At 30.3% G+C, this 22,221-nt stretch overlaps 4 protein-coding genes and 1 long non-coding RNA gene across 5 annotated transcripts in view; 4 read left to right on the top strand and 1 right to left on the bottom strand.

The window, feature by feature from the left end:
• The first annotated feature begins 735 nt into the window (after positions 1–735).
• On the top strand, positions 736–2,186 carry LOC109597171 (V-type proton ATPase 21 kDa proteolipid subunit c''). Its single transcript, XM_020012809.2, has 6 exons — positions 736–888; positions 982–1,030; positions 1,342–1,425; positions 1,481–1,628; positions 1,684–1,935; positions 1,994–2,186. The coding sequence occupies exons 1-6, from the start codon at positions 828–830 to the stop codon at positions 2,018–2,020; spliced, it is 621 nt and encodes a 206-aa protein (XP_019868368.1). The 5' UTR covers positions 736–827; the 3' UTR covers positions 2,021–2,186.
• A 214-nt stretch (positions 2,187–2,400) lies between these two features.
• LOC109597170 (V-type proton ATPase 21 kDa proteolipid subunit c''-like) lies at positions 2,401–3,822 on the top strand. Its single transcript, XM_049961124.1, has 5 exons — positions 2,401–2,600; positions 2,706–2,754; positions 2,812–2,895; positions 2,946–3,093; positions 3,145–3,822. Exons 1-5 carry the CDS (start codon positions 2,540–2,542, stop codon positions 3,430–3,432), a joined length of 630 nt encoding a protein of 209 aa, XP_049817081.1. The 5' UTR covers positions 2,401–2,539; the 3' UTR covers positions 3,433–3,822.
• The window catches only part of LOC126264239 (uncharacterized), an 81,972-nt gene continuing 62,696 nt past the window's right edge, over positions 2,946–22,221 (bottom strand). The window contains exon 2 of the long non-coding RNA XR_007547001.1: positions 2,946–3,113. This is a non-coding gene — a long non-coding RNA (uncharacterized LOC126264239). The remainder of the gene's footprint in view (positions 3,114–22,221) is intronic.
• Positions 4,199–6,663, top strand: LOC109597169 (signal recognition particle subunit SRP72). Its single transcript, XM_020012807.2, has 8 exons — positions 4,199–4,372; positions 4,420–4,537; positions 4,590–4,842; positions 4,895–5,082; positions 5,134–5,611; positions 5,666–5,986; positions 6,042–6,409; positions 6,472–6,663. Exons 1-8 carry the CDS (start codon positions 4,264–4,266, stop codon positions 6,605–6,607), a joined length of 1,971 nt encoding a protein of 656 aa, XP_019868366.1. The 5' UTR covers positions 4,199–4,263; the 3' UTR covers positions 6,608–6,663.
• Positions 10,956–22,221, top strand: part of LOC109597165 (cytoplasmic polyadenylation element-binding protein 2) — a 38,268-nt gene continuing 27,002 nt past the window's right edge. Inside the window, exon 1 of the mRNA XM_020012804.2 lies at positions 10,956–12,339. Coding sequence (XP_019868363.1) covers positions 11,233–12,339 — 1,107 coding nt within the window. The 5' untranslated portion in view covers positions 10,956–11,232. The remainder of the gene's footprint in view (positions 12,340–22,221) is intronic.

The following is a 22,221-nucleotide window of genomic DNA, read 5'->3' as shown; positions in this document are numbered from 1 at the left end:
AAAATGGTTCCATTACATCTCTCATGATGTTTCTATATATAAAACGGTTGATTTTGCTAATTATTTTCTAAAATGGTACTATACTTATGCCAAAAAAGGGAACCCCAAACTAATTAACGTTTTCTCCTCCGTGTTTCAAAGTTTATGTAGTGTATCTAGGGTTTATTTGGGGGATGATGGACGTATTCTTTACCATCTGACTCTAAAGTACTCTTCTCCAAAATTCTGGAGGATAATTAATATATTTTTGTGCAAACTTTCGTCTTGTTCTTGTCATATTTTTTGATACCAATGATTTATTTGATGATGAAATACATCCTTTCACGTTCATTCAGTCGACATCTGATTGTGTAACTTAATTAATACTTTTTTTATTTGCCTAAGAATCAAGAAAAGTTTTCGTTTACTAATTTTTTCAATTTTCCTGTATATAAAAAAAGTTTATTGTATTTTCAAATGAGTGTGCCATTTCTCTGACCACCACTAAAATATCGCAGTTTAATTTCTAAATATTATAAAGTTTAAAACTCATAACTGAAGAGTAAAAGCAATCTCAATATTTTTTTTGCAAGAAGAAAAGAATGTGAAAGGAAATTTTGACAAACCTGTTATTTTTTTGATAATTAAAACTATTCAATTGTGAATATGCAAACAACTTAAAGATACAGCTTATGATCACAAGGATCAGATAAGGAATGATAAGAATAACGTGATATCAGTATACCTAAGCTCGCATTAAATGATGTGGTGACGGTTTACTACTATAGTTTAATTTCAATTTAGTTTTATTTTTTTGTAATTATATTGTGATTTGATATTTTACAAAAATGAGGTATACTCTTGGATATACCGCCGCTGTTTTAAGCACATCCGTTATTACCATTTTGAGTAAGTAATACAGATGTTTTTTATTTGTAGCGGGTGTTGTCCAAGCATGTGACTTCGTGATTTGAATTTACTATTTATTAATAATTTTAATAGGTTTGTACTATATGCTAAATGGAAAGGGAGAACAAATTAGTCTTGCTTGGTAAGTATGGCAATTATTTAAATGAATTAAGACCGGATGATATAACTAAAAATTTAAATATTAGTAGCTTCATTCTATATGACAATACGAAGAATAAATAAAGCAAAATTGTATATCTACAAATGTGGCAAAATTATTAGTAAATTTAATAATTGGAAAGAAATAACACATTACATGTATACATTTTTGTAGTATATATTAAAAGCAACATTTTTTATTTGTATTAATAATACACTAAACACCTATTTCTTGGATTATGAATAATCCCCATTCTGATTTCCATAGTGACTTATATTGTATATTTATTTTAGGTTCTTGGAGAGTACCTCCCCATATATGTGGGCATCTTTGGGAATAGGTTTGGCCGTATCTTTGTCTGTAGTTGGGGCTGCTGTGTAAGAGAAACCCCTTATTGATAACTTCATATGATAATGACCTAATAAATTACAGTGGAATTCATGCTACTGGAGTTAGTATTGTTGGTGCCGGTGTCAAAGCACCAAGGATTAAGACCAAAAATTTGATTTCAATTATTTTCTGCGAAGCTGTAGCCATCTACGGATTGATCACAGCCATCGTCCTGTCGAGTTCGTTTGAAGTACGTAATCTTAACACACATCTACGAAAAAATTAAATCAAATTTTAATTTAAAGGAGTACAACGCCATTCAGTGGGCAGACAGTGAGACTTATAGACAAAAGAATTATATGGGATCTCACATCATTTTCGGAGGTGGTTTGACCGTTGGATTCGTAAATCTTTTCTGTGGATTGTGCGTGGGTATTGTGGGCTCGGGAGCTGCCATCGCCGATGCGGCCAATTCCTCGCTTTTCGTCAAAATTTTGATCATCGAAATCTTTGGCAGTGCCATTGGTCTCTTTGGTCTGATCGTCGGTGTTTATTTGGTAAGTGGCGAATTGTTTTCAATCGTATTGTGTTGACTGGGGCTGTTTTTGTTTTTAGACCTCGAAGGGAGGAATGGGATCGTAAGAAGTTTGTCTTCTATGTTGATTTAGAAAGTACCATAATTAGATTGTTTCATAAAAGTTACAAAAACGTTCTTAATAAGAATAATACTTAAATGTTACCCCATATTTATTGACTCATTGTTAACGCGGTGTATAGAATATCTTGTACAATATATTAATGTTAGTTACCAATAGTGTATTATTGAACATTTGGCAACCCCGCAAATATTTTCCACTCAATTTTTTCTTAATAATATGTATAATAAATTATATTATTTCGTAAATACAATTCTTCACAGCGATTTACTTTAGTTTTTATAAAATACTAGAACTGGTGAATAAAAGCGTCAACGTTGGAAATATACGTCAAAGTAAGTTGTGGTAGGTTTTCTCTGTCTAACATCTGTTATTGACATATCTCTTTTCTCATACAAATTACATACTAACGAAAACCACCCTAATTCACGTGATTGCAAATACAAGCAGTCAGATTTTGTATTTGTATCATTTTTGTCGCAAGAAATAAGTTAATATCGCAAAGATGAGGGCCGTTTTAGGTTACACATTCCTGGGCACTGCCACATCAGTTGTTACAGTCCTAAGTAAGTATTTTTGAAGGCACACATCAATAATATCTTATTGAGTAAATCCGATTAGATTTTTTGTGAAAATTTGTTTTTACCAGACAAATTATCTTAAACTTTCAGGCTTATACCATTTGCTAACAGGAAAAGGGGAACGAATCAGCTTTGGATGGTAATAAATATCTAAATTGTTAAAACTGTGATTGGTCATGTGTTTTTCTTTTTCAAGGTTCCTGGAAAGCACATCCCCTCACATGTGGGCCACAATAGGAATAGGCCTTTCTGTAGCCCTATCAGTTGTTGGAGCAGCTGTGTAAGTACACACTTTGCTGTAATAATTTTTGATTAATAATTATTTTGCAGTGGAATTCACACAACCGGCGTCAGTATTATTGGTGGAGGTGTCAAGGCGCCCAGGATCAAAACCAAGAACTTGATCTCCGTCATTTTCTGTGAGGCTGTGGCTATTTACGGTCTTATCACTGCCATCGTCCTCTCAGGATATTTGGAAGTAAGTCATCAGTAAAACTCCTGAAACAATTTATTCATGATTAATTTACAGGACTTCAACTGGGACATTGTTGTAAAAGACAACACTCTCAGAGGTAAAAACTGGATGGCTGGTTATTTGATGTTTGGAGCCGGTATTGCCGTGGGCATGGTCAATCTGTTCTGTGGAATCTGTGTTGGAATTGTTGGATCTGGTGCTGCCCTAGCTGATGCTGCCAACTCTGCCTTGTTTGTCAAGATTCTCATTGTTGAAATCTTTGGCAGTGCCATCGGTTTGTTTGGATTAATTGTTGGTATTTACATAGTCTCCAAAGTACAAATGGGTGATAAAGTACATTAAATGTGGCACTAGTCCGAATCTCAAGTACATGTTTAATCTCATTTATTCCACGAGTTTAGAATTTTCTTAAATGTAGAACATAGATATATTGGTAAAAACCCTTGAAGTGCAGAAGAAAACGTGAATCTCTTATTATTTTTTAATATTCTGCACAAATTGTTTTAAATACTGTCAGAATTTACAGCATCTGTAAACGTGAAAACTACATAGTATTACGCATTCTGCCTTTATTAAATTATTGACAAATACATTAAAATATCATAAATATATCCCCACGTCTCTGTATGTATATAAATGTAAGTTTTGTTTTAATTTAGTGTCAAAAATGGTTGATATTTTGTTAAATTAATATTATGTATATATTAATTTTAAATATAGTGTTTAAAATAACGTGTAGTTTTACTTATTAACCAGTTTTTGGTAAACTTATTATTGAGCTATGAAATTAACACTTATTGAAAACAAGGTTAAATATTGATTTTCACACAATTCGTGCAACATTAAGCAAACATTCGCTGAAATATGATGAAAAATAAATACTTTGGCCTTTTAACCACCTAATTTTGAATTATATTGATCCATGAATATAAAAATCGTATTGTTCTATGAAATCGTTTAATTGTATCGCAGAAGAAACAAAAATATAATAATAAATTACCCTCAAATTGTTAATTAATTAATAAATCATTAATATTATAGAAGTAGTTTTCTACTACTAGTTTAAAACTAACAAAACAGAAGGTGGCACACACTGACAGCGGAAATTGAGGTTATACCACATCTGAAACGTCACCCATCAATATTGTCGTAAATGAATAAACGGATTCAAACATGACAGAAAAAACGGCAAAGGAGAAAACAATTACTTCGCAATACGCAGAACTGAACCGTTTCAGTCAGAATGGCGAACATGAGAGGGCTTTGAAAGCAGCCAATAAAAGTAAGTTAACAACATTAACATATGGATTGTTCTGATGTTGGTTTCAGTTCTTGGTGTTGCACCCAACGAGTTTCCGGCCTTCCATTGCAAAATTGTTGCGTTGATCGAGCTGCAGAAGTTCGACGATGCCATTTCCTTGATTAACAAGAATCCGCAATTTCTTCAGTAAGTTGAAGTTTATGCTGGCATATATCAGGTTTGACGAGTTGTTTTTCAGTGATTTGGTGTTTGAGAAGGCTTATTGCTACTACAGAGTGAACAAGCATAAGGAGGCTTTGGATATTATTGAACAAAATGAGGAAAGGGCTGATTTACGGATCAAGGAACTTAAAGCTCAGATTTTGTACAGGTTGGAGAGGTTCCCCGAATCAGCTAGTTTGTATCAAGATATTATTAAGAATACTAATGACGACTATGATGATGAGAGACACACTAACTTAAGTGCAGTTTCTGTTTATTTGGATGCTGAGGTATGTTATTTAAAAATGTTACTTACAAAATTTTAACTTGTGGTGTATTTAGAGTGATGATGATAGCCTTGGAGATGGAACATATGAGTTATGTTACAATAAGGCTTGCTTATTTATTGAAAATGGTCTTTACTCTGAGGCAGAAAAGAAATTAAGGCAATGTGAGAAATTGTGTAGAGAAGTTTTGGAAGAAGATGAGTCCACTGAAGAAGAAATTGATTTGGAATTGGCTTTAATTAGGTAATATTCTTCAAATTAAAATTAACACAACAATAATAATGATCATTTTAGAATCCAATTAGCTTATGTGTATCAAAAACAAGGTCGTATTAAGGAAGCCCAACAACTTTATGTATCCAATCTCAAATTGAAGATTGAAGACATTGCTTTGGCAGCAGTTGCTAGCAACAACATAGTGTGCATTAACAAAGATCAAAATTTGTTTGACTCTAAAAAGAAGATGAAGGTTGCTTTGAATGATAATTTGACATTTAAATTGCCTTCCAAACAGCGCAAGTATATTGCCTTGAACAATGCAATCTTTAATTTCTACATTAATCAAAATGATCAGTGTGAAAAGTGCTGCAAGCAAATTGAAACTACTTGGCCAGAGCTGTCACTGCATACCACTGTACTGTCAGCTTTAAATTTGGTCAAAGCTGATAAGTTTGATCAAGCAATAAAACTACTAGAAACATTTGCCAACAAAGGAAATAAGGATGATGTTCTTTTCATTAAACTTTGTATAGCCCAACTTAATTTAGTCCAGGTAAAATACAGCATTACATTTTTAAGACATTTTGTTAATTATTTACTTTATTAGGGAGACAAGCTTAAAGCCTGTAAAGTCCTGGAAAACCTAGGAGATGATAGTTATCGCCCTGCCATTGTAGGAGCTTTAACTACCTTATATTTAGGCCTGGGTGATGAAGCCACTGCCCTTAAAGTATTTGAAAAGACTGTAGACTGGTATAAGAAGAACAAAACTAAGAATGTGGACTTATCCACATTGTGGAGACAAGCTGCAGATTTTCACATTAAAAACGGACATCCACAAGTTGCCGCCAATAGTTTGGAAGAACTGTTGAGATCCAACAAAGATGATAAGAAGATTGTTGCTCAACTTATTATGGCATGTTCACAGGTAACATTATTATCTCATACTCTATCACAATTTAATTTTTTTAATTGTGTTTCAGTTCGATAAAAACCGGGCTTTGGAATTGTCAAAACAATTGCCAACAATCAAAGAACTCTCCGTCGGCGTCGATTTGGACAACCTTAACGTCCTTACATCATCATCGTCGACTTCTGTTACAGCCAAAAAGAGCCCCGGCGTAAGGCAGGACTCGAATCCCAGTACACCCAAAACCGACGATTCAGTTAAGCGCAAAAAGAAGCACAAGAAGGGCAAGCTGCCGAAGAATTATGACCCCAACGTGGCTCCGGATCCAGAACGTTGGTTGCCTAAGTATGAACGAACTGGTTACAGGAAGAAGCGTGACAGGCGCACTAAAGATGTTATTAAGGGATCACAGGGAACTGCCTCTGGTCAGGCTGATCAATAGTAAGTTTTTGAAATGGATTGTTTCCTGTACGATTTTTATTATTTATTATTATTATTTTCAGTGACTTCTCTAAGTACGTGGAAGAAGGCAATGATAGTCCTGCATCTAGTAATGTGGAACCATCACCAAGGGGCAGTGCTGGAAAAGGACAGTTTGCAAAGAATAAAAACCAGAAAAAGAAGAATAAGCGCCGTTAAATTTTTATGCTGACTTGTTATTTTAATTTGGGATGAATATAATTTCTTTACGTAAATTGTTTTTTATTGACGAAATACTTTTCAATGTTTTATACTATGTGTTAAAAATATACATTGTAACGAATTATATTTATGTTAAGAGGAATAAATATAAATCACTAATAAACTGATTTAGAAAGGAAAGAAAAGTAGAATATAAAAAAACAAGCAGAAAGAAAAAAGAACAACTTATGCCAAATATTCAAAAATAAATAAATAAACAAGAATGGGACAGTAAATTAAATGGGAATAATAATTTTTTTGAAAAAATAAAAAAAATTATTTTAAGAAAGAAAACGATGAATTTTTAAAAAATATGGCAAAAGATGTATAAGAATCTGTAAGTTTAATAATTAAAAAGATTAAGAAAATAATAAAGAAATTAAGGTGAAGAATTGGTTAAGAATTGATTTAAGAGCAGAGAGGAAGGAAGTTTGCCTTTTGCAGTGAAAAAACTGGAGTGGTGAAAAAAGAATTTTATTGGATAATCATCCTGACGTAAAAGAATTAGTAGAAGTTGTAATGGTTGTAATCAAAGTAGGTCCCAGGAAGTATGGCTCAAGTATTTCTGTCAAGGTATTCCAGATAATTACGTAACATTATTACTGTTAGTATTTTTTATTCCTGCGGAACCCATCTAAATGGTCTCAGATAATTGACGATGGAAATGAAGATGAGCCCACAACTGGATGGTGTTCAACATAATAAGTATTACTAGTATTTGTCAATTTTTATATTAAAAAGTAAAAAGAACTGGATATAAATTCAATTTATAATGCTACAGGATTAATATCTTCGATGATGAAAGGAGGAAAATTAATAGTAATACATTTGTAATTTCAATAGAAAATGTAGAATTGCGTTTGTGTGTAACATAACATAGCATATATCAAAATAAATTAATTGTAAATAATAATACACCATTGATTTTAATTATTACATATTCCATTTCATGCAAAATAGATTATATAATTGTATAAACGATAAAACAATGGATTTTAGTTAAATAGTATAATTTGATAATTTATTTTCATTGTTTATACATTTGCATAATATTTCTGAGCAATATATTCATTTAGAGAATCATTTTATATTATTTATATTATTATCATTCTATTATATATTATTTATAATATTTAGTAAATTTGCATTATTCATTAAAAAATATGGCACACAGTGGAGACTATTATGTATTGTAGGAAAAGTTAGTACCATTAATACCAAATTATCAAGAAATTCAAGAATCAAAAATATTATTTCCTTCTTTAATACAACCGCAGTATACAAAATAATAACATCCGGGCGACGTATAAACCAGATATTTACATAAATACTCAGGCATTATATTTTTGGATTCGATGTATATCGACTTCTATCCTCTAGTCCCATTATAGCTATGTCAGACCACGAAACACGTCAATACAAGCAAGGAATACAATTTCGGCCGTTACATTTATTGATTCACCGGAGGTGTTGTTCATTGTTGTTACATTGAAAACAATCTTTGTGAGGGGGATTTATGGACTATGTAGATCCCGGGCGTGATTTAAGGGATTTAGAGCATATACGTGTAATCAGTAGATTGTCTTCACAGGACCGTCCGCATAAGAATTTTACTCTTTCATTAAATATTAAAATGCTGAAGCAATAATCTTAGTAAACATTTTAATGAAGGCAACAAGTTATTATTTATCACTAGCATAAAAGAAACATAAAAATGTGTCGACGCCTTTGTGTACATAGAATTGATTCAATCTATTGTAGTCTTTTATCTGCAGCCGAATCATTACTTTGACGTAGTTTATTGAAATTTAGGTCACAAGTAATAAACGAGTACTTAATTCAGCTGAAAATCGATATTTATATAAGCTTCGCTATTCGGGCATTATATCAAAGGTTATATAGTAACATATTCTTTAATATCAAAGGAATATGATGTCAAGGAATGCTATTGATCAATATTCCTCGTAAGATTTTAATTTTATGCGCGGGGGTAAATGTTTTGATGTTGTATAAAAAAACAGGGACGTATCTACATTGTATGACGTCTTTTATTTTTTTTCTATCATTTACGTAGCTGATAGTTTAATACATAAGTAATTTTTCTAATAATACGTGATTAAGGAATAAATTATATGTCATTTGATTGTATGTGTGCAACGTATCATTGTGCATTTAAATTTCTGCTAAACTGACTTTTATATACCGGAAAAATGGTACTTGATTTGTTTAAATACATTACATTGTATGTATTATTTGACTGCTTTTTATACTCTTTCTAAGAATGCTGTTTATTTTGCTCCTTTATTGTACTTAACATTTGAAGTTTCTTCAGTTTAAGAATGACTATGACTGCATTGAAGATGAACACCGTCAAAGTCGTCGTGAAACTTATTCAAAACAAAAAAATTAACCAATATATAATGTCCGTTCTTGTACAACATATTTGTAAATAGGCAAGTCATTAAATTGCTTGGCTTCATTCAATGAACTTCATCGAAATGTTGGACAAATGATTCCACATAAATTATAAGAGGATAACGTTTGACAGTTGCCAAATCTCTCCTTGCACGCAACGTAAATGAGCCTTTTATTGATCGTATTGTTACACACGATGAAAAATGGATTGATTATAACTATTCTAACTGGTGTAGATATTGAATTGAATCTAGTAAACTGGTTGGAAGAGTATTTAAACAAGTTTTAACTCAAGAAAGGTTTTGAACACTATCTGGTGGACTGCTCGTGGAATATTACGTGTTGTCCACCCATCAAGAGGCCAAACGATCAATGGAACAGTCTACTGCTCATAAATTAACCAAGTTCATGAAAAAATTGGGAATAGGTCTTTAGTCGATAGAAAGGCGTCCAGCTTCTTTATGACAATGCAAGACCATATGTCACATTAAAGACTTAAAGGAAGCTTCAAAATCTTAGATGAGAAGTTCTGCCTGTGTCTATTGTTTATTTTTATCATTTTACAATTTTTACGTAATAAATGGTTTAATTCTTAAAAGGAGATCAAAATTAAGATTGGACATTTCTTCAGTTGCCAGACCATGCATGACTTTGCTTGTAGAACATTGGCAAAAAATTGTAGATTATAATATTGACTATATTGTTCAATAAAAGAATGTTATGGTATATTTTACATTTTCTGATATTTGTTTAATGAAAATTAAAACATTCGTAGGCCTTTAAACAAATAAACGACCAGCTACAATAACAGAAATCGTTCTCGTCATGAACGTTAAATCGTTTTATTGTTAGTGTCATTCCTCCCTAAAACAGCCGGACCGCAATGTAGGTAACTGGATTCCTGGTTGCAGGAGATACGGGCCTGCTTATTTGAGGTGGTGTTTACAAAATGCCACTAATATTACATCGTGGAAATGTCGTCATCAGCTGTTCGATTTGTTGCGTGCGCACAGGCCCAATATTAACTACGTGTACGCGCTGCACGGCTGGCGTTCCTGCTAGATAAAGGCAAGGAAAACGGAGAGAACCAGGACTCGGACCGCAGGAGTCGCAGGAGTAAATCAAGACGTGAACACGCGCAAACTCGTGTGCCACGTTGTCATATCGATGGTTGCGTACATTAAAAGGAGGAATCGCTCTGTTAATCTGGCTCTGGGTTTCTGTGCATCTTGCCTCATGCTATTTATGATGGGTTGTACAAGAGAAAATGTTTTTCCACATTGGCTTTTTGTAACATTGGGGTCAAACTAAAATTACTGACTTAAATTGTTTAGCTTTGTTTGAGGTTTTGAGTATTTGAACTCCAGCTTCAGTGGTTCTTGAGAAGTAAAAAATGGCTTTTTATAATAGTACAGAAAGAAATACATCTTAATTAAAGGAAATATATTCTCTTAAAACAATCCCTGACAGTTACATATTAATAAAGACATAATAATTATTATTTGGTAAAATGAAACTTTTATTTTGTTCAGGAGTTCTGTATTATGTTCCCCAGTCTTTATTTTTTAAATTACTTTTTAATCACATAAATTCTAAATCTAGAAACCCATTACGTTGATGTAAAAAGTTTCTCTTTAATTTATTTTTGAGGAGGAATAAAAGAATGAAATAGGGTAGGTATTAGATGAAATAAAGTACAATGAAGGGTGAAACTTATTTAAAAAGTACTAATGAATTTTAGACCTATGAATGTAGAGTTTGTGGTGATAATTGGGTTAGTTACAGGGGTGACATAGAGGGAGGGTGGCGTCGACTTGGCAACATTGAATGAGCGTTGCAATCTTTGTCAGATGGAGGCGAAAATCGGATATTGTCGTGGATAGGCGATCGCAGGTTCGTGAAATCGCGGAATCGTGGGTTGTCTACGAGTCAGGTCCCAACGTTGTCCTGTCCTGCTGTCGAGCAGTAAGCACTAGTTAAGTGACACTAACATGAAACTGGGCTGTTGGTTCACTGAGTGTGAGTCGAGAGTTTAGGAAATAAAAGCGGTTGAGGCGGTGCAGGCGACATAGCGAGTAGTGAGTGGTTCGTGTGTATGTGTATGACATAACGTAGACACAGACGGGACAGCGAGACCCGGCCTTTAAACTCAGTGACGTGCACCACTAATGGGGGAATTTAGTTTGAGTGGTAATGCAACTAACATCGGGATAAGTGCAGTGGAAATATCGCTGAACACAAGCAAGGGCATTTCGAATTCGAAATTTTTCACCACACCTTCCTCCGGCAGTGGAACGGAATCGTCGGCATCATCAGCAGCGGCAGATTGTATCAATTCGACAATGCAAGATGAACAAATCACTGACAAATCTGTGGTCAGTGGTGCAAGTGTTGGTGCAGGTGTTAGTGCCAATGTTAATAATATCAGTGTCGGCTCAGATCCTGGTGTTACTTCCATCGGTCCTGACGATCTATCAATATCAAACCCCATTATTGTAGCATCGAACACAACGAGTGATAAGATTATCACGTCCACCAATTCTCCGCCAACGACAGCCCCAAGCAAAGATTTAAATCTCGACAGTACTCCGGGACCTGGTGCTCTGCAGCTCACCACAGACAAACTAAGTGATCAGGTCCCAGTACAAGTTCCAAATCCAAAGCTAACATCCTCCTCACTACCACCGTTGTTCCATCCTGTAGACGCTTCTCCGGGAACTGGACCAGGTGGCACCTTATGGTCCACAGCCATCGAAGATGCCCCGTTCTCTTCCAACATGACCAATTTGAATGGTGGTGTGGGAACTAGCGTGGTGGGTGCTGGGAGCAATCTTTCCTTTCAAAATTATTCGGCCAACCCGCAAACCCAGCAATTATATAGTAACAACATGAACCAAGTGAACCAGCAGGGAAGACGAGCAATTACAGCCAGCCACAATTTCCCACACAACATGGCCCGCCAACAACAATCCCAGCATACCCTTTACAAGGGTTATAGCGGCTCTTGGGCGAACCCCGGCCAAAATTGGGCCAGTAACTCCTCGGTATGGAACAGAGGACGTAGTGTACCAAATATGACGCCCCTTCAACAGCAACAGATGGGTGTTGCTGCAGCTGGTAGAAAACCTAGTCCCACGTTTAATCAACAACAGCAAATTATCTCCCCCGTTAAGTTCAGACGTAGTACTTCTTATCCAGGAAAAGGACCCTTTCCTCAGCCACCAACTTTTGAAATTACCAACATGGATGAGGCTAGGGATCTTCTGCCCTATCAGGTAATGTGTGGCACATGCAATTAGCACTACCACCCCCATATTTGAATGAGGATGAATGAGGATACTGACTGATCATGCCACCATACATTATGGCATTATGTGTTTTTGTGGTTTTTTTTTATTTGTTGCTTGCACCGCTACTTTGCTATTTTTGTTAGTAGTTGTTCACTTGTTTATGTGATTTATTTATAATTTATGTATCTGTGATATATTTTAAATAAATTTTTGTTGTGTTTTTGTTTATTTTGTGTATCATCTTTAACAAATATTAACCTTATAATTAAATTTACTTTTGAACATCACACTGCGCATCACATATTTGAACACATTCAACAATAACAACTCAGGCTAATTTAGATTTCTAAAAAAATATATCTTACATAACCACGCCCACCGAATTTCTTTAATCTACCTATGTACACTATCCTACACACAAATAGCACACTTCAAAAATTTCAATTTCAAACAGAAATAGAACTCAAATATCATTTTGATAATATCTAATATTAAACATAACGTTGTTGTAATTTCTCAATTATTATCGACCATATTCATACATATAAAAATATTGAAATTAATAACTATGATTATTTAAAAAATATTGATAACTCATACCTAATTACTGTTTGCTTTACTCATTATTCATTAACGATCGAAAATAAGATAACAATAATCATGATATTCTAATTGTCATAAAAATTCTAGAATATGTATAGTACAGTTTATAATATTGTGAAATAAATAGGAACGAAACTTACTAACATACTGCAGACAACTAAAAAACATTCAAATGTGCTTCGAGATAAATCACCGACATTTTATTTATAACTTCGATGGAGCTTGTGCCCTGTAAAGCTTATAAATTAGCTGGAAATGCGTTAATTAATATAAAAATTTCTATTTAATATTTTACTTGATTACTTCCGAAGTCCTAATTAATATTATATCTACTTTTAATTGAATATCCATGTTTGTCAACATATATTAAATCTATAAAAATAATACCAAAAATATTCGTTAATTAAAATTTACGCCTTTCATTAGTAGGTAACCATTTCAAAGGATGTGGTTATTTTATCATTTTACTATTGAACAGGAATTTTAATTAAATTGAAACGTGAACAGACTTTTTGGTATAAAAAGGATGGATCAATCAAATTTCGACGAATTTTAATTGGACACAAAAATAACGTTAAAACAAATACGTTTCGGGGAAATAATTATATTACTAAATAAATGCGACGAAAATACCATGAAAATCATGTAATTTTGGATTATTAAATTTTATGCTAAAATGTGCTTTTAAAATTTATTTTTAAAAGGTAAATGTGATATTTTGATATTTCTGGGCCACAGCAACAGTTCAAGCCACACAAAAAATTCTTTCAGAAAACGTTTATGGCTTTTTTCTGGTAATGAAAGTCCATGTTTAATTGCATAAAAAGTTTAAAGTATATTATAATAATTTAAATAATGTAGTACTACACAATGTCAAAATAAACAAAGTTTAACGTTTAATAATATTATGTAATAAAATACGAACCATTCCCTTAAAAAAATAAACTCTGAGACATCCAGACTGAAACCAGAATATTTATAAATAACTTCCAACTTAAATAAAACCACAAAATGTGTACACGATGATTTTTTTATTTATCCTGTCACCTTTTATAAGATGTAAATGGAAGATAATTTCAATGAAAAGTTGTGAAAAATAAATAGAGCAAATAATTGGCGCCCAACTAATGTGTTTGGATTTTTAGATTTAATTAAAAAAAAAATGTATATTTGTGCCAGTGGGAGTGTGCTAAATAACTTTTCGGGTCATTACAAATGTTCTAGTTTTTTTCTACGTTATTTCATTAAACGTAAGTATGTATATGTCGTCCCCAAGTTTGTATGGAGTATTATTATCATGTTATTAATAGACATAATTGGTTCATGTTTGTCGAGTATTATCTGCTGCTACGTTCGTTTGAAATGTTATAGCAAGGGGATAAACTGCAGACATCCTCAATCAATCCCATTGTTTTCGTTACGTAATGTTATCTAAAGCAAAATAAAGGAACATAAAAAATAAATTAACAGATAAGATGCATCAGAAAAATTTTACATTTCACATGCATTTCGTGGCTGTGGCACATCTTGTGACTAATTGAGACGTAGTAATGTTTTGACATGTATATAACTTCATAAATTAAATAACAGGTGACATTGTCCCAAAGTATGTGTATTTGTTTCGTGAAATTTCGTGTCAAATTGATAAGATAATAAGTATGTTGTTTTTTACACGTGACGTTCTTTGTGCAAACCGAATTAAAAATACCAATTCAATTTTAAAAACAGCCCTTTAAAGCACCAACATTGTGCATTAAAAGTTTGAGTTGGGATGTGACAATCCGAGCATACAGTATCCTATCTATTCTCTCAGGTGAGGTAAGCAACGGGCAGCTAGCTCAAAATAGAAACGGCCCTGAGTTCACATAGGATAGCAGGCATTCTATATATAAACAAGTTGAAAATTACAGATCTGGTATTCTGCAATCGGTAGCCACTATTTTACTGGATTATTACACACTTGGATGAAAGCGAGACACATTTTTAAATCGTGACACGTATCAATATAGACTTTTCTATCAATTCTTGCACGTTAATTCGTTGGAGATTAATTTTTTGGACGGCTCTATAAATAAATGTAACGATTGTGGTCAAACATCTGCTTCTTTCGATGTGTTTAAATGTCATTTTTAAAATAAAATTCTGAAACATTATATAAATATTTCTAATAATATAATTTATTACGAATAAAAGTTAAACCTCAACAAATAATTAAATAAAAATATATAAATTCATGTTGTAAACACTATTATTATTATTATTATTATTATTACAAAATTTATTTACTAACTCTTGGATGTAAACGAATCTGTACATGTATAAATTAAATTTATAATTGTATTGATTCCCTTGCTCAATAACATTTGGTTGAATATAATATTTCAGTTTTATTGTCAATAAATTGAAATAGATAAATTTCATGTCCTCGTTTGCAACAATAATGAGGTATTTCACCATCAGTTAATAACATAATTTTAAGCTTAATTAAAATTTTCTTATTTTAAAATTGGGTGGCCCAAATTGGCTGTTACGAATATTTACAGATTTCAATTTCTTTTAATTATAGATTGTCACAAACCACATTTCGATATCTCTGATCGTTTCTGAAATATTTACAAAAACTGATTTTTGGCTGATCTTGAACAAGAGTAATAACTTTGTTTAATTCTACTGAGAAATGGCGAAAGCGTTAACTTAACTCAAAAAAAAAAAAATGTAAAAATTTCAAAATATATGCTCCTTTTTTATTTTAAATGAAATTAGTCTTCAAAATGTCTAAATAATTGAGCTTTCCAAGAATATATTATTGATAAAATATAATGATATTCTTGGTTAATTGTTATATGTTAGTTACTTAATATAAATCGAAGATATTTTGTTTTTAAAAACTTTATAACACTCTTATATAACTAAAAAAGTGTAAAAATTTCAAGATATATATAGCTTTTTTATATTTCAAATGTAATTTGTTTTTAAAATGTATAAAGAAATTGAATTTTCCAAATTTCGAGATACTTAATATAGTTACTTATGAAACAAAGAGAACAAAACTAAAAATTTGTTTTATTTATGCTTTTAAAAACTAAACTTTATATTATAACACACTGATTTAAACCACATAACTTCAAAAAGTAAAAAATATTAAAAAAAAAAGATATGTGTAACTTTTTTTATTTCAAATGGAATTTGTTTTTAAAAAAATTGAGCTTTCCAAAAAGATATAATTCGTGACATATTTAATTATATCTATTTTAGATTTAACGATATTTTTGATAAATTTCGAGATATTTAATAGGGTCACTGAGAGTCAAAAGAGACCGTAACTGAAAATTATATTCTAACATACTTACTAACTCAAAGTAATGTAAAAATTTCGAGATATGTGCATTTTTTTTTTTCAATTCCAAATGGAATTTGTCTTTAAAGTATCATAAAAAATATTCTTTCTATTCTCTTTGCTTAAGATATGACGGTATTTCTTGTAAATTTCGAGATATAAAGGCGCATAATATATATTATCTCGAAATTTTAAGGAAATATACATATATTTTGTAGCTTATATTAAGTGAAAAGTACATGTAGAAAGTTTTTGTCGTTTATCAAAATAAGACTTTTTATGTAGCATAATATACTTACTTCAAAAAAGTATTTATTAAATATTACAACTTTTTTTATTATAATTGAATTTGCCTCTAAAATCTCCACTATATTTTGTGTGTTTCGAAATATTGAATGATTTACCTCTTTTATTGTTTATTGTAACCATTTTTATGTCAGTTTTACTATCAATCAAACTTTGTAACACTTGTATTTATGAGAATATTTCCATCTTAATAGTCAAAATGGTGCATTAAAATCGGAATTCAACATTTCAGTGACAATGCATGTCGCAACAGACCTATTCCCAAAATAACACAAAAAGCCATAGAAAAATGCGAACTCAAAGGAAACATAATTTCGACATTTCCATTATTTACACGAAATCTACGGTCTTCTTTTAATACGAAAATTGTACCATTTGAAGTGCATCAAAAGAATACGACCCACATTTCATTTTTATTATCGAAGGTAAGAAAATTAATCTAACATTTTATGATTCTTTTGCCTCACACACTAAACTGACGTGATATTTAACGTTGTGGTTTATTTTAAATGCAATTTCTCGTTTTATTAAATTTTATGCGCACATAAAACGGAGTTCCTCAAAAGGACGTGTTTCCCTTCTATTTTCTGAAATATTTTTGTAAATTGTTTTCCTTTCAGATATGTGGAACACTAAATTCCTAAACAATCTAAAATGTAGTGTTCGTATACTCTAATAAAGTTGTTGTTTGAATTATGTATAAAATTACATAAATTTATACTTAAATTGTACGATAAAACGTGAATAAAACATCTATATTCTATTTATATATTTCATTTGAAACTTGAATATAGTATTACATAAATAAATATTCATTCAATAGAGATAAAAAGAGAATATTCCAAGAACTGATAAAACTGCGACTTAATATTGGCTACATTTTTAATTTTAAATCCTTTTTATTACTTTGTAAATAAAATATTTGCGTTTTAACGGAGTCGAGGTTTATTTTTGGTCTTTTAAAACGTGTTCTTCGTATATTTGCTGAACGATTTACATTTCAGGATATCAAACACCAACTTTTTCCCAAGCAATTTAGACTAAACCATTTTTTTAAAAAACGAACACTTAAAAGAATATTATTTAACTATTTTCTATAGTTTTACTTGGTATAAAATAATCCCAATTTTAGAGTAATAATGTCAGATAACTATCACTTGTTTACAGTCTTTAATACCCACATATGTATCTAGAGTTAGTTTTTAATCATCTTTCCATTGTACTCCATATCATATCAATTCTGTACTATTAATTAAAGTATTGTATTATGTACGAACGTTAAGTGTTATATTTAACAATGTGTATTCATTATTAATGCAATTACTTACAATATCCCACGAGTTACTATTAATGGGTAGAATAACACAAACATCATGAGAATGTTTACTGTATATTTTAATTTTACTCAGTTTTTCATTATTTTCCACTTACATGCAACCTTCAACTTCAAATTTATCAACAAATGCTTATCTTAAATGAGTTTTAGAGGTAAAAACAACTCCGACAAAAATAATAACACCTAAGCATACACAACAGTTTTTATTTCTCTATCAAAAATTCAATTTAATGTGTTTGACATTCTTTCTTTGATGTTAAATTTTTCGTTTAAAGCATTCTTTTTCACAAAGAAACTTTTCACAAAAATACGTGTGTATTCAATTTTGTTTCAAGATTGTGTATTGTTCTTCTCATTTCTTTTTTATAACATCACATGTGGATTACGCAGCTTTATTAATTTATTTAAAATGTGATAATATATTTTTCTAACATTACCATATGAGTGAATAACTCAGTTTTAAATTATTTATTTAAACTTTGTTAATAACATTTATTGTTTTCTAAGAGTTAAGCTCATATAGTTTAAATCTTTTATGAAGCTACGCCTGATGTCTTCTTCTATATTTTGTCAAGTTAAAGCCACCAAAGATAGCAATTTAATTTATTAAAATCCTGTTGACTCAACTTGTTTGAAACACAAATGTTACCTAAACATAATTTTCTAAAACTATTGTTCTCCCTGTAAAAAAAGATTAAAGATTGAAACCTGCAGCAGGAAGTTTACTCTGACTAAACTGCCATTAAATTGGGCTTTGTTGTAACAAGTTGTTTACACAGTTGTAAAATAGAAATTTCAATTTTGTTTCAAAATTCCATATTCTTCTTCTTTTTCTTATATAGTTTTAGTTTATTTATTTAAAATCTCTTTCTAACATCACATGTGGATTACAAAGCTTTAATTCATTTGCTTAAACTAGAATAATAAATTTAATAAATATTATTCTAAAAGTTATTATCTCTCATAACCCGTTCTTCTTTTATATTTCATCAAGTCCAAGAGTTAAGTGCTTACAGATTATAACTCTAATAAACCAAGGCATGATTTCTTCTTTTATATTTCATCATATTAAAGTTACCGGTTTTATGTATCAATTTAATCAGTTAAAACTCTCTTAATTTATATTTAGCAACATTTCAGAAATAGAAATATTATTACAAACAGATGTTTCTGAAACTCTTCTTCTCCCTTTATAAAATATTGCAACTTTTAGTAGGAAGTTTATGGTTACGAAACTGCTAATAATTCAATTATTCTTTGTTGTAGCCAATGGTATACTACACATCAAGTTGGTAAAAAAGATGTTTAATTTTTATTTAAAAATTCTACACATTTGTCTTCTATAACATCACATATGAGTTACATAGCTTTAACTAATTTATCTAAAACGTGGTAATACATTTTTTAATACCACAGGTAAATGACATAGCTTTAAGTCCTTTATTTAAACTGTATCAGTTATATTTATTGTCTTCCACTAGTTAAGTCCATATAAATCATAACACTAATAAACCAAGACATGATTTCTTCTTTTATATTTGATTTGTTAAAACTATATTCTTATTGTCTCCTCAAGATCATTTCTTTTTCCAACATCACATGTGGATTACACTGCTTTATTTAGTTTATTTAAAATGTGGTAATACATTTTTTTAACATCACAAGTGACTGACAGTTCTAAATTATTTATTTAACGTGTGTCAGTAATATTTATTGTCTTCCAAGTCCATATAGATCATATTTTTAAACCAAGAACTGATTTCTCCTTTTATATTTCATCAAGTTAAAGCTACCGGTTTAGTGCACCATGTGAATTTCTTAAAACTCTTGTCTTAAACTTATCACCAACATTTCAGAAACAAATGCTACCCCAAACACAACCTTCCAAAATTCTCTTCCCCATACAAAAAAAAAAAAAGATTGAAACCTGCAGCAAGAAGTTTACGGTAACTAAACAGCCAACCATTAAAATAGGCTTCGTTGTAACAAGTGGTTTACGCATTCAGTTGGTAAACTTGAATTTTCCTCAACTGCCATCGTACAAATTTGAAACGCCACTAAAAGTGCGAAACACACTTAAACTTTATGATTGTTATTTTCAGTTTAGTGGAAAGGCAATGAGCAAGGTTTACTACGTTTTTATGGTTGCATTAACTGTTTAATTTTCATCGACACCGCGTACTTCATTTGTCTCGCGAAGAGCGGTGGTCGATAAAATTATATTTAATGGAGTAGGCGTGAGGAAAAAAAAAACAACGAGAGAAGTACAAAGTATTCGCATATACAAAAAGGATTACGCGGGGGAAATATTTTCGAGTTGAGAGATGACAATATTCAATTTCACTCCCGTGTTTCTGAGAGTTGAGAGAGTGCAGTATTAGATATGAAATATAAAGAATGATTTTTCTTTAAAATATTTAGTGCTTGGCAGGTTACACGGGAAGCTTTTATGAAACACATTTATTTGTTTTGTTTTTTGAATATTCCAGATATTGTAAGTGTTTCAATAAGAGTTCTAAGGCATTGTTTGTCTCGTATATATTTTAAAAATGCATTTACGTACAATAATGTTAGGTTTTAACATAATTTACTTTATTTACATAGATAATTATGCCAAAGTTTAATAATGATAAAATGAGCCATTACTACTACAGTCCCACATTTAGGACAATTTTATTTAAATCGAAGGTATCGAAGTTTCACGATACTCCAATTATAAGGTAGAGAACGTTTGACCTATAATTTAACGTGCACTAATGATCCACCATCTTGAAACGTTGGAAATTCAATATAATCGAATAACGTCAAATTTGAAGGGTAATATAAAATATTTAACCGACGGAAAATGATGATTGACAACCGAAAATGATGCTGCACTACGAAATATTAACTGTTATGAATCATTTATCATTATTATGTAATTATTACATAAGTAGATTGCATTAAAAGTAGTTTATTAAATTATTTAAAATGCCCTTATTTTCCTTACTCATTAGAAAGGAGAAATTTTAGCGGAATTACACTTTTCCTTTAGACTTTTTTGTACAATGAGTTGCATTTAATGCTGTGAATGTTAAAATATTATAAGAAACTACAGCAATTTTCTTAATAAGTTTATTTATTGGGCCATTTTGAGTATTAGAAATCTGTAACCATTTAAAAATAATAATAAGAACATTAATTACGTAATCCAGTTTAAAGTGCATAGTAAATTTTTTATAGTCTGCCGTCAGTTCTAAAAAAACAGCTTTTTAAAAGAAACAATGTATCATAAATTAAAATTTATGATATTTATGCGTTTTTATTTAGCTATTGTTGGATATTGACTCAATCCAATTTTAATGACATATTAAATACATTTTACTTCATATAAAATAGAAATAATAACTAATAAACATTATTTATTCTATAAAAGTTGATTAAAAAATTCTTCTCTCATGTATTTTATATTTTTATAATTAATATTTCGTATTTAATTTATAAATTCAAAATTTATGTATTTATTATTGTTTATTTACAAATACAATAAAATTACTTTAATTGAAGCATTACTTTATAAAATAAAAGAAAACGTATTTATATTATTTTATATTTATTAATTATAATTAATTATATTATCTCAATATCAGATCTAATATTGAATTTATATATATATATATATATATATATATATATATATATAAATTCAATATTAGATCTGAATATTTATGATTTATGGGTTTTGTTAATTAATTTTTCATTATAATTTAGTTCAATCAATGTCAAATTTACTCCACATTTTAATTTAACTTACTATTTTTTTATACAATTGATTGAATACAGATTGATTTCTAAAATTTATTTTTGGATTTCTTTAACAAGTTTAAAGGTCACCTGTCTTTATTATTATATAATATTAAATTTTATTGTTCATTTAATTTTTTAATTATTACTTTGGAAGCAATTTTTATTGTATTTTTAATTATTTTAGATTAAATAATTAAAATAATTAATAATATATTTGAAATAATTTAATAATTTCCATATTTGCTTTTCGTATTACTTTTTTTATTAAAATGTTAATTTTTTGTATATAAAACTAATAAATATAATAAAATTAAAAAGTTTGATATTTTCTATCATTTTATAATGGCATTTTTTAATGTTATGTTTAAATGTTGATAAATTTATTGTTTTTTTTTTGGTTATTATATTAAATTATATAAATTATCAAAAAAAAAAATCTAATAATAATTCTTATCTTAACTACGAAGCATAACAAAATTAACTTTTAGTAAAACATTAA

The sequence above is a fragment of the Aethina tumida genome, chromosome 1, assembly GCF_024364675.1.
Source record: "Aethina tumida isolate Nest 87 chromosome 1, icAetTumi1.1, whole genome shotgun sequence".
Lineage (NCBI taxonomy): Eukaryota > Metazoa > Arthropoda > Insecta > Coleoptera > Nitidulidae > Aethina > Aethina tumida.
Note: the sequence above shows the minus strand (reverse complement) of the source record. Positions and strands in the feature narration are given on the sequence as shown.

Coding starts and splice junctions, on each gene's coding strand:
- LOC109597171 (XM_020012809.2), top strand. CDS start 828: ATGAGGTATACTCTTGGATATACCGCCGCTGTTTTAAGCACATCCGTT. Junction 1,426..1,480: donor TCTGTAGTTGGGGCTGCTGT/GTAAGAGAAACC, acceptor AATAAATTACAG/TGGAATTCATGCTACTGGAG. Junction 1,629..1,683: donor TCCTGTCGAGTTCGTTTGAA/GTACGTAATCTT, acceptor TTTAATTTAAAG/GAGTACAACGCCATTCAGTG.
- LOC109597170 (XM_049961124.1), top strand. CDS start 2,540: ATGAGGGCCGTTTTAGGTTACACATTCCTGGGCACTGCCACATCAGTT. Junction 2,755..2,811: donor GAACGAATCAGCTTTGGATG/GTAATAAATATC, acceptor TTCTTTTTCAAG/GTTCCTGGAAAGCACATCCC. Junction 2,896..2,945: donor TCAGTTGTTGGAGCAGCTGT/GTAAGTACACAC, acceptor ATTATTTTGCAG/TGGAATTCACACAACCGGCG.
- LOC109597169 (XM_020012807.2), top strand. CDS start 4,264: ATGACAGAAAAAACGGCAAAGGAGAAAACAATTACTTCGCAATACGCA. Junction 4,843..4,894: donor CTGTTTATTTGGATGCTGAG/GTATGTTATTTA, acceptor TGGTGTATTTAG/AGTGATGATGATAGCCTTGG. Junction 6,410..6,471: donor TCTGGTCAGGCTGATCAATA/GTAAGTTTTTGA, acceptor TATTATTTTCAG/TGACTTCTCTAAGTACGTGG.